General features: G+C 43.7%; 1 protein-coding gene across 2 annotated transcripts in view; it reads left to right on the top strand.

The window, feature by feature from the left end:
* Plce1 (phospholipase C epsilon 1) overlaps nucleotides 1-16,617 on the top strand; it is a 286,564-nt gene that overhangs the window by 37,822 nt on the left and 232,125 nt on the right. For both annotated transcript variants that reach the window (XM_027407429.2, XM_027407428.2), the window contains exon 2: nucleotides 1,785-3,309. In XM_027407429.2, coding sequence (XP_027263230.1) covers nucleotides 2,107-3,309 — 1,203 coding nt within the window. In that variant the 5' untranslated portion in view covers nucleotides 1,785-2,106. The remainder of the gene's footprint in view (nucleotides 1-1,784; nucleotides 3,310-16,617) is intronic.

Raw genomic sequence — 16,617 nt, 5'->3', positions numbered from 1 at the left:
GGAGGATGGAAGGGGAGAAAGCAGGAGGGAAGGGGTGTAGGGAAAATGTATATTTCAATAAAAAATAATTATTCATCAAAAAAAGCTGGTCATGCCTCTCTGTACCTGTAACCCCAGTCTTGCTAACAGCACTTTCCACATCACATAGAAATTTGCTTGATTCTCTCTGTTTATAGGGTTGCACACAGGTGCTGGCTGTCCACCCCACAGTACAATATGCAACACAAGGAAGAGGGCCAGTGATTTGATTGAAGAAAAAAAAAAGAATAAGCCCTTAAACTAGCTAAGCCACTTAAAATAAGTCAGTCTGTTATGCCTACTTGTATTAAACTGAACAATTTCTTACTCAAATGAAACCAAAGGGATATTTTCTTTAAATGTGTATCTTGGGAGTGGGGATGAGAGACTAGAAATGTTGACTACAGATGCATTTGGGAATGTTTAAATCCACTGCTCCCCTTTTGTCTCATTTCTTCTTTGCTATTTGGTTTTATAAATGCTTAAAATGAACTGAATCTTAAATGACTTTAACATTAATGATGCTTTTTCATAAATGATTGCTTTAGGATTCAGAGTGTGTCTCTTTAGTCTACCTTTAAGTAACCATACAGTGGTTCATGTAGAAATAGCCCTATAATATTACTGCTTCAGGTCCCTTCTCTTCATCTCTGCTGTCTAGACAGTTCACTTCTGTGTTTATTAGAAATCTCACAACACATAGATACTTTAATTAGTCAATTATTTTGCTTTAAGTAGTCAATTATTTTGCTTTAAGTAGTCAATTATTTTGCTAAGGGAGTTAAAAATCATGCACATATTTAATGTTTAGGCTATTTGCTCCTTTTAAAAATGCTTTGTGCTTTTTTATTTTATGTGCGTTGGTGCTTTGTCCGCATTTATGCCTGTATGAGGGTGTCAGAACACTTCGAACTGGATTACAGACAGTTGTAAGCTGCCATGTGGGTGATCAGCACTGAATCTGGTCCTCTGGAAGAGCAGCCAGTGCTCTTAACCTCGGAGTCATCTCTCCAGCCCCTTATTTGTTCCTTTATATAGATGTAGCTAGAATTTTCCTTCTGCACAAGGGCCTTCCTTTATAACTTTCTATAGCTCAACTCGGCTATTTGATGAATTCTTCTGCTCTGCACATCTGAAAAAGGTCTTCTTCATTTTTGCTTGTAGAAGACATTTGCTGGCTATAGAATTCTGCTTAACTGTTTCTGCTTGCTCTACTCTTTGCTTGCTTGCACTGGTTCCACTGAACAATCTACTGTTGTATCTTTGCGGCTCTTGTCTTATCGCCTTAGCTCCTTTTACCTTCCTGAAGTTGCAGCTTTTTCTCGTCTGTCCAGACTATTGGGTTCTGCCTGGGCTTGGAGAATCTCTACATAGTGAGCTCAGCTATTTACACTGCACTCACTTCATATTTCTCTTGATTCAGATATCAACACTCTAGACTGTTCACTGTGTGAAAATCAATGGGTATTTTTACTCTTTCTGCTTTTGCTTTGACTTTATTTAATGCACCAGGATAAATTTGATTCCTCATACTCTTCGGTTTTTGTTTGCTCATTTGTTTGTTTGTTTGTTTGTTTTTTTCTGGAAGCAGAACTTCTGAATTGTCAAGCCAAAGTGATAAATGCTTAAAATATTATAACTAACTTATGACTGTAAAACACTCTCCTCAGAATTGACCTATATTTTCCATTAACTAAAAATTATCAACTCATTTTAAAAAACCTATATAATGCCATAAATGTTTGATGTTATTTCTTCTCTTCCAGGGAACAGAAAACATTCAAACTGGATTTTTAAATCATTGTACATTAACAATAAGCCACAAGTCGAAAAATGCGATCCTGAACAAAATGCTTCAAGCGACTGAGGAAAGAAAGCTGACCTGCGGGTTTGAAACACTGGTCTAAAACGAACCCTTCTTGTAGGAAATTACAACTGGAAAGTTTTGTTTGACTCTTTATATACCCAAATAAAAGGAACTGTCAATGTGTTTCTCACCACAACCAGGATTATGTGAGATTATCTGTTATCTTGACATGCTCACCAGGGAAGGGAACACTGGAGAGTAACTGAAGGACACCAGTCAAGATGACTTCCGAAGAAATGGCAGCTTCTGTCCTCATCCCTGTGACTCAGAGGAAAGTGTCTTCGGCCCAGTCGCCAGTGGCAGAGAACAAGAGTGAAGATGTCTTGGATGCCCGTACTCCAAAGGCATGTGCTGCCAGGCACAGTGATCAGATCCCTTGTACCATCTCACAGTGGAACAAACCTGAGGCCGAGCCTTCTAGAAGTGATTTGTCCCAGGTACTCCCAATAGCAAGTGAGGAAGTAATGAGTGATGAGGACCACAATGAAAAGGGCTGGGAGCAAAACCTGCCAAATTCTGTGAACAACCACGCCATTAACCACAACAGCTTATTGCAAAGCCACCAGCGTGACCTTCCTCGGAGCCAGCTTTATGTAGCCTGTGACTCTGTCAGAGGAGAGGACTTGTGTTTGCAAACTGGAATTTCTTCTCCACTGGAAAGGAAGGTGTTCCCTGGAATCCAACTGGAAATGGATGATCCTCCTATGGATGTAAGACCTTTGGGAAATGAGCCTGGCATCCCAGGGACCAGCGGACCTCACCCTGACAGCAACATGGCAGTATTTCATTTCCGTTATGAAGCTGCCAGAAGCATGTCAGACACTTTCCATACCCTGTCAGAAAAATTAATTTTGGATGACTGTGCAAACTGTGTGACTCTTCCCAGGGGGCAGCAGAAGAAAAATTGCATGGCGCATACTTGTAAACTATTGGAACTGACCAAAAACTGTGGCAGTAAGAACGGGCAACTGCAGTGTGATCATTGCAGCTCGATGCATGACAAATACCTGTGCTTTGAAAGCTCCTGCCAGCAGGCTGATGATGTGGTCTGCTCAAGTGGTGGCTTTTGCAGGGAGAGCTTTGCTCACAGTCCACCTGCCAAGACTTTTCTTAGCCCTTTGGAGGACTTCTCTGACAACTGTGAAGACGGAGACGAGTTTTCTAAAAGCAAAAAGGAACGGTCCACTTTGCTAGTCAGAAGGTTTTGTAAAAATGACAGGGAAGTGAAGAAGTCTGTGTATACTGGGACTAGAGCAATCATGAGAACCCTGCCTTCTGGCCATATTGGGCCAGCTGCTTGGAACCATGTTGATCAGAGGAGAGCAAGGCTCTTGGGACCTTGTGGGGATGTAATAGAACCTCTGTCAACAATGGATGCAAGGCCACGTGGTAGCCATCATCTGTCTGAAGCCCAGTGGTGTCTGGTAAGAGTTTGTGTTTATTCCATCCCTTTTCCTTCCTTCCTTCATTCCTCCTTTAGGAGTTTTTATACAGGGTCTTACTACATAGGTCATACATAGGCCAGGAACTTGCTATGTATGTGGCCTAGCTTGTCCTTTAACTCATAACCCTCCTGACATAGCCTCCTGAACCTTGAGATTAAAGGTATGTGCACCTGTTTCTTTCCATTATTTCATTAAACTTGACTTTTTAAAAGAAATCTGAATTTCTATTGCTTTAATTAAAAGATAAAGCAAGGGGTCAAAATATGGTTCTTAGAGGAACTATTGGTAGTTATTGGGAAGTAGATATTCCCAATTGATAGCTCCCAAGTCTAAGTTGACTCTGCAGCAACATAGGTCATAAAATATACACAGGGCTGTGTAGGGAATGGAGAACTTAGAGATTTTCTGATGACAGAAACATGACTTTGTCCATTAGCTTTGGAGATGCATTCCCAAGTCTTTTTTTTTTTTTTTTTTTTTTTTTTTTTTTTTTTTTTTTTTTTTTTTTTTTTTTTTTTTTTTGCACTGCATGATCTGTGGCCTTTAGCTTTACAGGCCTGAAGTTTAAATCTTGAGGTTTCCACTTTATAGCCAAAGGTTTTTTTTTTCCTTTCTTCTCTCTTAGACTCTCTCTCTCTCTCTCTCTCTCTCTCTCTCTCTCTCTCTGTATGTGTGTGTGCGTGCCATATACTCCTTCAATGAATGTGTACCCTTTCACCAAATGAAATAGGAAACATTAACAATGGAGAAAATTATGTTGACTTACATTTAGGAGACACAAGATGGTTTTGAAATTGTGAGATGGTAATTTAATTTAAATGCATCTTTATTGCCAAATAGACCATTGTTACCTAGAAATGTGATAGCTAACTGAATTTCCAAGCAGTAGGGAATGTAAGTAGAGTATGACTTGCCTAGGACTTAGTTTTGACATTGTTAGCCTCATGTTCTAGGAAATTCCCTCTAATCTAGGGGCAAAAGGAGACAACTGGTCACCCCAAATAGCCATAATATTATAAGATACCTGCCACAACTATGACATGATGTGAAAATGTGTTATTTTTATTGGTGGCAAGGTCAGTTACTTCTACTTCTACCTAGGTTTTTTGTAGATATTCATGATTAAGGAAATGCTAAATTTCCACATAAGGTTACTGAGAATATTCTTTTTTTTTCTTTTTCTTTTTGAGACAGGGTTTCTCTGTGTAGCTTTGGAGCCTATCCTGGCACTTGCTCTGTAGACCAGGCTGGCCTCGAACTTACAGAGATCCATCTGCCTCTGCCACCCAAGTGCTGGGATTAAAGACATGTGCCACCAATGCCTGTTGAGAATATTCATTTTTTTATTCTCATCTAAGTTTCCAGGCCCTCCAAGAATCTAGGTTTTTTTCTCTTTAGCCATATACAACCAGGCAACTTGCTCTGGGCCACATCTGTACTGCTGAAGGCAGAACCACATGCTTTACCTGTTTCTTGCCTCTTTTTCTTCTGTTCTTTCTTGTGATAGAGTCTCCTGTAGTCCAGGATGGTATTGAATTTACTGAATAGGCAAGGCTGGCCTTGAACTCCTGATCTTCCTATTTCTACCAAGTGATGAGATTACAGGATTGCCCCACCACTCCCCATCACTTATTCTTATCCTGGCTAAACATTCCTACTTCCTTCAGCCATTCTCTGTGGGAAATTGTTTCTTGAACTTTCACATTTCAGTTCTTCACACGTCTTTTATTTAGCCTGATCCTAGATGAATATTCTTTTTATTGAAATAGCACTGGTGTGTTTTTACCTTGGTTATTACCATTGATCATAGAAGGCTGACATTGCCCAAAGGGAGTGGGGAGTGCATGGGGAAATAGAGGCGACCTCCCAGTTGGACTAGGGAAGGGTGGGAATGGGAACTTAAGGGATCGGGTTGGGGGTGGGCAGAGGAAGACAGTGCTGAGAGAGGCATTGGAAAGGTGGGAAGAAGTCTGGTGCAAGGGAAACCTCCACAAGTCTACAAGGATGGCCCCAGCTAAGATTTCTGGCAGGAGTAGAGTCATAGCCTGAACTGGCCATCCCTTGTGATGGGATTGGTGACTATCCCAGTTGTCATCAGAGAGCCTTCATAAAGTGACTCACAGAGGCAGATTCACAGACCTGCCAAACCTCCCATTCATTTCAGTGTCTGCTGATGGGATCATCCCACTCTCCCTTGTTTGAGGTATTTCAGACTTGGCTCTATTATGCTGATTACAACTATGGAGCCATATTACAGTGTTCAGGTCCCACCAAGGCCCTTTCAAGCAGAGTCTCAGATTTGGACACATTGTGAACATTTTTTTTCAAAGTTCCCTTAAAGATTTTTGAGTTCTGGGGAACCACTGGCTGACATTAAACGGAGCGCTTTGCCTTTTTAAGAAAAATCTGTTTGTGTGGCAAGTATTTGTTCTGCCATACAGATCCAGATAGGGCTTGGGCCCTTGGGAGCATTAGGGGTCTTGTCTGACATATGGAAGCCTTACTGTTTGTTGTCCATTCACCACAGCCAAAGTGTGGGTTCATTTCATCTCTTCTCCTGATCCCCCAAGAAATCTGAGTCATTCAAGACACTCAATACAGAGTGGCCTGTCTTGCCCTGCACTCTGAAGGCTTACCCGGCAGCTCTCCAGCCTGAGGCTGCTGCTGAGGACAGCATGCCACCTCCAGTGAAAGGGTATAGATTTCTAAAATCACGCACGCTTGAGAGCACATGAGAAACTTCAGGACAGCAAATGGACTGCTGTCCAAGCTTCTGAAGGAGGCTTGTGTTGGGTGTGAGTTTTAGGATGCGACGGTGCTTCCTGCTGGCTGCCTCCACCTGGAAGCTAAAGGGAAGTAGCTTATCAGGCTGGTTAGTTTACAGTGAAAAGAACTGATGCGATGAGGCAAGCGGTCTCCTCCCTGTTCAGTCTCTGGAGGCTAGGAGAGGTCACCACAGCTCTGTTAGAGAGGGCCTCAAGAACCGCTCTTCTCTGTGTCTCAGCTGCCTTTTGGAGGCTGTTGGGCATTTTGTTTATTGCCACTTACAGCATAGCTGGGGATGGGCTGACTGTCCTGTTCTTTCTAGGAGGAATCTGTAATGGAGAGTCCTTTTTCAACACACATGCCTCAGTGTCAGAAAGTCACTGGTCTTTATTCTCCACATCTTGCTCTTTAGTTTACAGTCTGGCGGAAATGCTTAGCATTTTGGCCCAGCTGAACTATGTTCACTTCATCACAAAGCACGGTACCACCATGGTACACTCCCATTCTGTTTTTTGATTGTTACATGTGTATCCTGCCTGGTTGCTCTGTCAGGTTGTAAACTTACAAAGGGCAGGGAGAGAGCCCTATGCTCGCCCCACACACACCCCATATAATAATGTAAGCATAATGCCAGATGCATTATGACAAGGACAAGGACAATGACATGGTTGGAAACAGGCTCTGGAGTTAACCCACATTTAAATTATGACTTGGGATCTAAAAGTGATTGACAGGTCAATCTCTTTGCTTCTAATTACCTTTCATGTAAACCAGGCATAAAGGTGCCATTGTGGGCCACTCTACAGTGAGATGCTATCCTTCACACAGTGCTGAAAGCAGTGAGAGAGCCTCTCCTCCCAACCTTTCATTTTCTGCTCGTTAGTGGACTCGTTCCTACCCCTTTAGGCTTTTTGTTGACCTTGCAAGGAAGTTTACACCAGTATGAATCATAATGTTCGGTTTGCCCTCCATATCTACAGGCTTTGCATTCATGAACTCCATCTGATGTAGACCGAAAGTATCTGAAAAACGTGGCTAGGACTGTGGTTTAGTGATAGAGCGCTTGCCTATCACATATAAAGCCCTGAGTTTAAACTCCAGGTACCACCTCCTCTGTCCTACCCATAGCATTTAGCCAGGTCTGGTGGCATAGACCTATAATCTCAACTACTCGGGAGCTTGAAGCAGGACAAGGTCACTTAGTGAGACCCTATGTCAAAATAAATGCAAAAAAGCCTGAGGATATAGCTCAGTGGTATAGTGGCATTGTGCTTTCCTAGCATGTGTTAGGCCCTAGGTTCAGTTCCACATCACACACACACACACACACACACACACACACACACAAACACACACACGCACGCACGCACGCACGCACACACACACACACACACACACACACGTTAGAAGCATACATATATAGCTGGGTTTTTTTTCCTTGTCATTAGTCCCCACACAGCACAGCACAACAATTCAAAGTGTATGCAGGGGGAATAGGCAGCATGCAATACTATACAATTTTATATAAAGGACTTGAATATCTGCAGTTTGAGTTTCCATGGGGTCCAAGGAGCAACTGTGTTATCTTAGCCTGTAACATGACCTCCCAGTCCTTCCTACGAATTGCAGGCAAGTGTTACTCTTCTAATTAGTTCTTTGGCATTACATTTTTACCCCCCCCCCCCCGACTGTGTGGTGATCAGAACAGCCCAGTGGATTTATATTTTCACAGCTGTGTGGAGAGAGTAGGTTTGGATGAAGACATTAATGAGGATTCATGCTTGCTGACTAACCAGATTGCTAGCCTCCTCCTGCCTGTAAAACATTAAAGCACACCCCGCCCCCATCCAGTCCCATGTGTACTCCCCCTGCTCTGAATCTATTGGCTCAACAAAGTGGAGTCTTTGACAAATGGCTAAGGTCTGCAGGGTAAAGATTTCACTAGGAGTGTTTATCCTTAAAAAAAAAATCTTCCCTGTCTGAATCTCCAGGAGTTCAAAGCCTAGAGTTGTCTTACAGGTGGATTGAAGTGCAGGTGGTGCCAGCCTTTGTCTTGGCAAACCTGCCAGTGTGACCCTAGCCCTACTACTCAGTAGCAGTGGAAGGGGAGCTGGGTGGTGAAGGCAGAGACGTCACAGCTGCTGGGCTGGCACTTCAAGGATTTCCCATCTTTGATCCTAAAGAGGGGTCACTCACTCTACATGAATATGTACGGCAAAGCAGAGAAGGCTCATGTCGAATTTTAAAAAGAACAGGACATAATTCAAGAAGATATTATATAGGAATATATCTTACTTTTAAACATCTGAGTAGAAAAACTGTAAATACAAAAGATGGGCACAGAAAGTTTCTGAGACTGTGCTGCCTCTCTCTAAAATGCCGGCTCTTTACTGCAAGGCTCAGAACATTAAATTTAAGAGGCAAGGACAAGTTGAACAGTAATAGCTTTGTTGGATAAATGTGCTTGAAAGAGAGGACAAGAAAGGTGTGTGTGTGTGTGTGTGTGTGTGTGTGTGTGTGTGTGTGTGTGCACCCACATGCGCGCACGCTCCTGTGCTGGGAAATGAACCTATGACCTCCTGCTTGCTATGCAAGCACTCTACCACTGAGCTATTTTCTTTCAAATGGAGCAAAACCAAACCTTAGGAAAAAGCTATTACCTCTGCTACTTGACCCCTGGTAATAAATTCATGCCCTATGCTGTAACTCATATAAATGACCAAATCCTTTGAGTCTTACTGTCCACTCTAAGAGGTACCTTTGAAATAGCAACAAGGCTTTGTTTTCTGCTTTAAGCATTTGGTTGCCCTGGAGATCAGTGACAATTTGAACCTTGAAATAATTAAAATTTCATCAGGTGCTTAGACTAAGCTGGAAGCCAGTGCCTGGTGAGCTGCCTGGCGGCTTCTCCCTTTCCTGGGGCTTCAGCAACATTTATGACATGGGATTTGGAAGAAGCTGCCCTTCCTGCTGATTGCTCTGAGAAAGCAGGTTCCACTGGCCCTATACAGTGCAGTTATCTCAGTACATCACTGATGAGCTGTCTGACAGAACTACACACCTTGATTGATTAGCTGGCCTGGAACAGCTGGGACAGCATCGCTCCATCTCTCCTCATCTCTGAAGTTAGCTCTTTGGCCTAGGAACTGATAAAAGGTGGAATGAAACCCTTCCACTTGGACTCTGGTTTGAGGTGTATGCATTTCTGGCTACTACTACTCTTATGGCAGCCTTGGGACAAGGTCAGCATTAGGATCCCCCCCTTTCCTGCAGTTGCTCTGCATAAATGGAGATATCAACTTCAGAGACCTATCTCTTAGAATGGCCATTTATATGTGGTCTGAAAATGATCAGAGCCAATGGACAAGGACGATGCCATCAGGACCTGGTCTCATCCTTGCCCTGCATTTTACAGGATGCCATAGTCATAGCAGCGAGAGTTTCCCTCTCAGGGAACAAGAAGACAGTACATAATGGGGCTCATAGACATCTTGGGGTGATGGGGAGGTTTCCACCCTGGTGACCAAGTGATTCAGCATTCAGGGGCTTGAAGCATCACTGCAGGACTGGGTGTGACCATCCTCTGCCCTCCATGACTAGACTGACTAGTGGTTTGGTCCTCCCTGAAAAACTGTTCTCAGACGGGGATGCTGACTCATGCTCTGGCCCTCAAAAGCACCAAGACACCCACGTGATGCTGCTCCATATGGGGCTCCGGACACAAGCAGAGCTTCAGAGTGCAAATTCCTATCTCTTGTATTAGGCTGCTGCCTTGACAGCTAACCCATTCCCTGGGCAGGCTCTCGCCCCTCAAACCCTCAGAAAACTCAGCAGAACCCCTGCCCCCAGCCTTCAGCAAGATGAAGACCTGCAGGTCTCTCAGGGATGGGAACTACCCCTTCTTCTTTGAAGCTCAAACTGTGTCTCCTTGTTTGAGGGAAGGGGTGCTCCGATGTCTTCTCTTCCTAAACATCTTTGTTGAGATGCAGTTTTCCCATTTGTACTCAGAAATAAGTGCACCCTTCACCACAGTCTGGAACACTTTCATCCCCTAAAAGAAACCCTGTGCCCTTTGGTGTCACCCCCAACCCCGGACTCTTCTTCGTATTCTTCTATGTATCCAATATTCTTTCTGTCTCTATAGAATCTGCTATTCTTTCTGTCTGTATAGAATCTGCTATCCTGGGTTTTCGTACGCCTGGACTTACAGGGTATCTGATATTTTGGGAATGGCTTAATTCACCTAGCTTTAGCATTTCCAGGCCAGTCGACACCGTCGCATGTGCTGCTGCTTCATGATGTTTATTGTATGATAATATTCCATTGTATTGTGTTTAACTGCTCATCAGTTGCTGAACGTCAGGCTTTTCCCACTCTGAGGCTACCATGAGCAGCGCTTCTATGGAGGGCTTGGGATTGAGCTCAGGGCCTCTTACTTGCCAGGCAGATGCTCTGCCACCGAACTGTATTCCCAGCCCTGTGGATGCTCCAACACAGGCTTCTGTGGGAACACAGGTTTCCTAACCTTGTCAGTACACACCCAGGCATGGTGGCTGGGGCCTATACCTCTACATTTGATCAGGAGTCACCAGTTTCTCCAAGCATCTGCTTCATCCCCACAGCAATACACGAGGCACCTATGTCTCCACATCCCCAGTAGTGTTTGCTATTGTCTCTAGCCATCCTACTTGGATGTGAAGTGATAATTTTTCTATAGCGTTTATTTGCATTTTCCTGATAGCTGATGGCTCTGAGCATTTTCTCGTGTGCTTGTTGGCCTTTTGTGTTTCTCTGGAGAAATGTCTAGCCAAATCCTGTTACCGAACCCAGGTCCTCCAACATACAAGGCAAGTACTCAACCACTGAATAACCCCAGCCTCTTTGCCTATTTTAAAATTGAGTTGTTTTTCATTTTGAGTTCTTTATATATTGTGGATATAAGTCCATGATGAGCTGTATGACTTACTGTATGTATTTGATCAGGTATAGATGTAATGAATGAAGATCTTAAAAGTGGCAAAGATAGTTTACAGTTTAATATCCAGTGAGACTTCTTAAATATTTCCTTTGGACATCAGTTTATTTCTCCTTTTTCTTGATCCTTTTCATGTCACTCTGCAAGCCACAGTTTTAATGATGAGTTATTTCCCTTAATCTTACCCTTAATCGTCCCCAAGACTATCCTCAGCTCCAGTTTGCACAGCTTTTCCTTCTTCCCTTCACATTTGCCCTCAGTTTTTTTATGACATGGATCATTTTTCTTGTTAAACAAATTGTGTTTCCCAGAGGAATGGTTGAGAAATCAGAGTTTTAGTGTGCAAATCAGCACACCACCAGAAGGGCATCCTAACAGCTCATCCTAATGAAGAAGGAGGTCCCTGCTTCATAACAAAAATGCTCCGTTATGCGTAGGCGCCAGCCAACCTCGAACTACGGTGAGCCAAGTAAGGTGTCCAGGGTGCAACATTTAAGGAGGCACTAGGCTCTCAGGTCTCACAGGTGGCAACTCGATACTCTACAGTGACTGCCTCCTTAAACTTTGAATGCTGGGCAGCTCAAGTGTCTCACTTTGGTCCCAGCCCTGGGCACACAAGGGTTTAAGAAAGCTTACATACATTATATCACCTTCTTTGTTCAAGAATGTCTCCACAGGGTCCCATAAGCCTCAGCAAGGACATTCTTAAAACACACATAGGAGGGGCTCAGCAAAGATAGTCTTAAAACACACATAGGAGGGCTCTGACATTTTTTTGGTTTTTTGTTTTTTCAAGCAGGAGCTTTGAAGCCTATCATGGCACTTGCTCTGGAGACCAGACTGGCCTCGAACTCGCCTGCCTCTGCCTCCCGAGTGCTGGGATAAAAGGCGTGTGCCACCAACACCCAGCTAGCTCTGACATTTTTTAAAGGTTGAAAAAAATCTAAAGAAGACTATTTCACAGCAAGTGAAGATTATATGAAACACAGGTGTCAGTGCTGGTAAAAGTTTTAATAAAGGTTTTTGGAATGCCGCCACCCTCATTGCTTTCCGAATTATCTACAGCTGCTTTCACGTTGTAACAGGGAGCTTGGGTGCTGTAAAGGCAAAACCAGCCTTTGTTCTGTGGCCTTTGACAGTTGAGCTTTGTCTTTTCTAAGAGACTCCTCTACACCAGGCTAACTCCTTCAGGTCTGGTTTCCTGTCATATCCTGGGGTTGGGGTACTGATGTGCCAGCCCCCACCCCACCCCACCCCCGCACCCTGGTCTAGAGTTTCTCTGATGGTCAGTGCTCTGTACGTTAATTCTTCAGTGTTTCTGCAAATTACAAACAGAGAAACATAGTTTCTGCCCACTCCTGCTCACTTGCTCTCCCTCCCTCCCTCCTTCCTTCCCTCCCTCCCTCCCTCCCTCCCTCCCCCACCTCTCTCTCTCTCTCCTCTCTCTCTCCTCTCTCTCTCTCTCTCTCTCTCTCTCTCTCTCTCCTTCCCAGGCCCTCTGCAGGCTAGTTATCCAGCCTCCTCTTGACAAAGCTGGGAAAGTAGCTCATTTTGTGCTCTGCCTAGAACAGAACTGGGATTTTTCCATTGAAATTCAAAGGGATCTTTTTCAGGCCTGTGAACCCAGACATCATGCTCTCACCTCTTCAGACTTGGCCAGAGAGACAAAGAAGGGTCATGTTTGCATCTCTTTGTCTCTGGCTCTTTTTCTCAACTGGCTATTGAAAAAGCCTGGGAGGTTTTCCAGAGGTGGAGACAGAGAAAAGAATCCTTCTAAAATTCTGTTTTTGCCCTTCAGACAGACAGACAGACAGACAGACACACACACACACACACACACACACACACACACAGACACATACACATGCTGCCCTTTCAGGGCAGTTACTTCATTGCTCAGAAGGAGTCCTGCTTTGAGCCCAAGGGACAGCACACTGTGGTTTTAAGTTGGGAAGATCATTCTTGGGATTTGGAAGGTGTTTGGCCAATTTCTTAGATTATCTGACCCCGTTACTCTTGACAATAGGCCTGAGACAGGACTCTCCTGAAAAGACCCATGACCAGTTCCAGTCTGCCATTAGCCGCTGAGTGCCCTTAAGGAAGTCACTTTAGAGCCTGAGATTTTGTTTACATTGAGTATAACAAGTGAGGGCAGTTGTATGTGTATTCCTTGACTTCTATTTGTCCAAAACTCTGAATACAATTTAACATGTGTAATTTAACAAATTGTAAGTTACACATGCCCTCCTGACTCTAGAGGCCCATAAGCCCATCAGGTCTCACTTAAGTCCCAAGCCTGAATTTGGAGTTGAGAGAATATTCTACTTCTCCCTGCAGCATCACCTTCAGGTTTGACTGGAGTAAATCTTGTCCCTCTCAGACAACTGGCGATGTCCATGTGTTTATCATGGGCCAAGTCACCAAGTGCACATGTGCAGTAAGGCAAACATTCCACATGTGGTGCAACAAGCCTGTGATCTCACCTCTTTCAGGAGAGCTTGAGGCCTGAGCTACATAGTGAGAGCCTGTCTCAAAGAAGCACACACACACAAAAAAAAAAAAAAAAAAAAAAAAAAGAAAGAAAGAAAAGGAAGGAAGGAAGGAAGGAAGGGATGGAGGAAGGAAGGAAAGAAGGGTGAAAGAAAGAAGAGCAAGCAGGCAAAGGCCAGCATCTGCTGGATAATGGTGATTGTTCTGTGGTGAGGGTGGGGCTAGCTTTTCATTGCCATAATGATTATCTACAGGGCAGAGAGATTATCAACATTCTTACTGAACACTCAGAACAAGAAGTGACCCTGTCTTAGGTCTGGCTGCCTCTGAAGTTCATGTCCACATCCTCTCCTCAGAAGTTCCTCTAGAAAGTTCTGATGCAACTCACCCCGCTAACTTGGCAGGGCCCCTGCTCTCTTATTAAGTGTGCAAATGCTGAGCTAGACAAGACCAGGAGAACTTTCTTTAAATGTGAGCTGGGTGTGACCTTTGGATGAGATGGGAGAGTGGGGAACAATACCAGTTCTTAATGCGAGGGGTATGTTGGCTATTGAAATGGCTGGGATTTCTTTTTATGACTCAGCCAGCAAGGGAAGGAAACCAAGCCCAAGGCTTGATTTTTTTTTTCTTTCTGGATTGCTGTAATTTAGAAGTAAAGTACATTTACCAGATTTTATAAGTAAGCAGAACAATGTCCAAAGCAAACTGCACACACATCTGAGTCAGAATCCATAGCTTCTTCATGGTCACGCTGAAATCCCCACGAATGCTGGGAACTTAATTGAGAACTTTGCCATCTGAAACTTTTCCAGGATCTCCAAGAGTTCTGACCAACTGGCCTGGGCACAGGAACATGACTCGGTCGCTTCTCTCTGCAAAGTCATGCCTTTGTGATGAGCTCGCTACCTCCTTCATTTACAAGGTCCTGAGGCAGGAGAAAGGCTGGCCCTGGATGTGTACCCAGGCAGATGGCAAGCAAATGTTAGAAAAGTCTCCCTGCAAGGGTAACATTCCTCCTTTTGTTTCATGCAGAGTGGCACAATAGAAGACTGAAAAACAAAACTTCTGCAGAGGCATAAAGTCAAGCCAGCCACAGCCGGTTTGTCTTTCATAGTGTTGTAAGTGCAGAGTCAGGCTTGCTCCCGAGTCCTATTCTGGGGTTTTCTTTTCAAGGCGCTGGTGCGAATGAATAGCTTCAATTCCAGCTTGAGATGAGAGAACCCTTATCATCAACGCCTATTTGGTCTCACCCTATATTTTAATAAGGAATCACTTTGTAAGTGGACTGTGTTGAGTAGCTTAGCTTCAGAGAGATTTAGCACCAAATTAGAAATGGTGACACTTTAATAGTGAATGCAGCGTGCCTCGAGAGCCAGCGTGTAGGAGTTTGGCAGCTGGAAAGCCCCGTGGCTTCAGATTTTCCAAATTGTGAACCCTTCCATCAGCTAGGAACTCCTTAGCCTTGAAAATTTCTCCTCTAGAACAAGGGAAAAGTTCATCTGAGTTCTAAATTGTTTAATAGGAAATGCATTATTTTTCTCTTTAGTGAGACTTAAGTTTTAGGCCCTGGGTGGACCAGCTAGTTCTCCTTTTAACTGCCATAAACCCAACATGGGCACCACGGTGGTGGTGGAGCTGATAGTTTTGTGAAGCAATTGCCATTATTATGGAGGGCATATTTTCCAAATTAAAAAAAAGCAACTTTTTATTCAGAGGAAAGAAAAATGAATATTTGAAATTAAGAATGACCTCTGAAATCCAGAACAAGTAGTTTCAATAGCGTCTAGTCACAACACGAAGGGGGAAAATGTGAATAAGTCAGTGTAAATATAATTCATTAGAAACCCCAAGAGGTGGGTCATGCCTACATTTCCAATCCTTGAGAGACTGAGACAAGAAGATTTCCAGTTCTGGATTATATGCTAAGATCCTGTTACAAACAAACAAACAAAAACTAGATCCCCTAAGCTGAGTAGTGGTGTCAGGACAACAGTGCTGTGTGAAGATGTGTTAGCAGCAACCTCAGCGAGTGTGTCTGTGGCTTGCCAAACCCATTTAGCAGCTACCATGTTCAGGAAATGGAAAAATAATGAAATGGATAGAGTACATCTATGAAGGTGTGTGCTGCTAACTTAAGGGTGTCTTGTTCTTCAGGATCACCTCAAAAGGCTGCCCCTGGTTTCTGTTTAGGCTGCCATTAAGCAAAACATCCTCTGAAGTTGGGGTGAGATTTTGTAAGCAGACTATTCCATCATCCAGGAGAACGATGACTTGGTCAGGTCATCATTACAGTGTCTTTAAAGGATGGGGTTGGTTGTATTGGGGTATCTTAGAGACTGATTGGAGGTGAAAGGAACTGTGGAGGTGTTCTGAGCAAAGGTTAAATAGTAAGCTCTGAGTACAACATGAACTTCAATACAAGGTTGGCCATGGCCTCCAGTCTTGCCTATTAATTTCCTTTGATGGACAGTCCACAGACAGCTCCAACCCAATAACACATCTTTGGCTTGGACTGGGGACACATTGGAATTCAGTTCCGTTTCCCTGACCTCCCTTGGCTTGGTACCCCTGTACAGCGCACAACACGCCTCACCATACATGGTCATGCTGGGTAGCAACACACGGAACAGAATTAGAAAAGGTGCCAAAGCCAAAGTCTACAGCTGCATTTCTCCTGGTTTCAACTCTGCCATGCTCAGCACAGTGAATTCCATTGAGAGTTAGTGGTCCAAAACAGAAAGAAATCCAATTGGCCCAGCACCTGCTTTCCTAGGTGAATGCAAAACAAGTGTTTAATAACTGTAACCTATAGAATTTTTTTTTAGCTGAAGGCCATCTTCCATAAACTTAATCAACTCCTCATTTTCTTTGTACTTTTTATTAGCATATATTTAATGCCCAAAGTAATGTGTTTCATTATATTTCTGTAACACAAATAATGCTCTGTTAGCAAATTCTCCCCGACATTGCCCTTTCTTGTTCCCTCTTCCCCTCCTATTTTACTGTCTCCGTCTTACTTACCTGTCCCTTACTCTCCCCGAGTTGGGTTGTTTTAG

The sequence above is a fragment of the Cricetulus griseus genome, chromosome 3 (assembly GCF_003668045.3).
Source record: "Cricetulus griseus strain 17A/GY chromosome 3, alternate assembly CriGri-PICRH-1.0, whole genome shotgun sequence".
In the NCBI taxonomy this organism is placed as follows: domain Eukaryota; kingdom Metazoa; phylum Chordata; class Mammalia; order Rodentia; family Cricetidae; genus Cricetulus; species Cricetulus griseus.
This window is presented reverse-complemented; position numbering and strand designations above follow the sequence as displayed.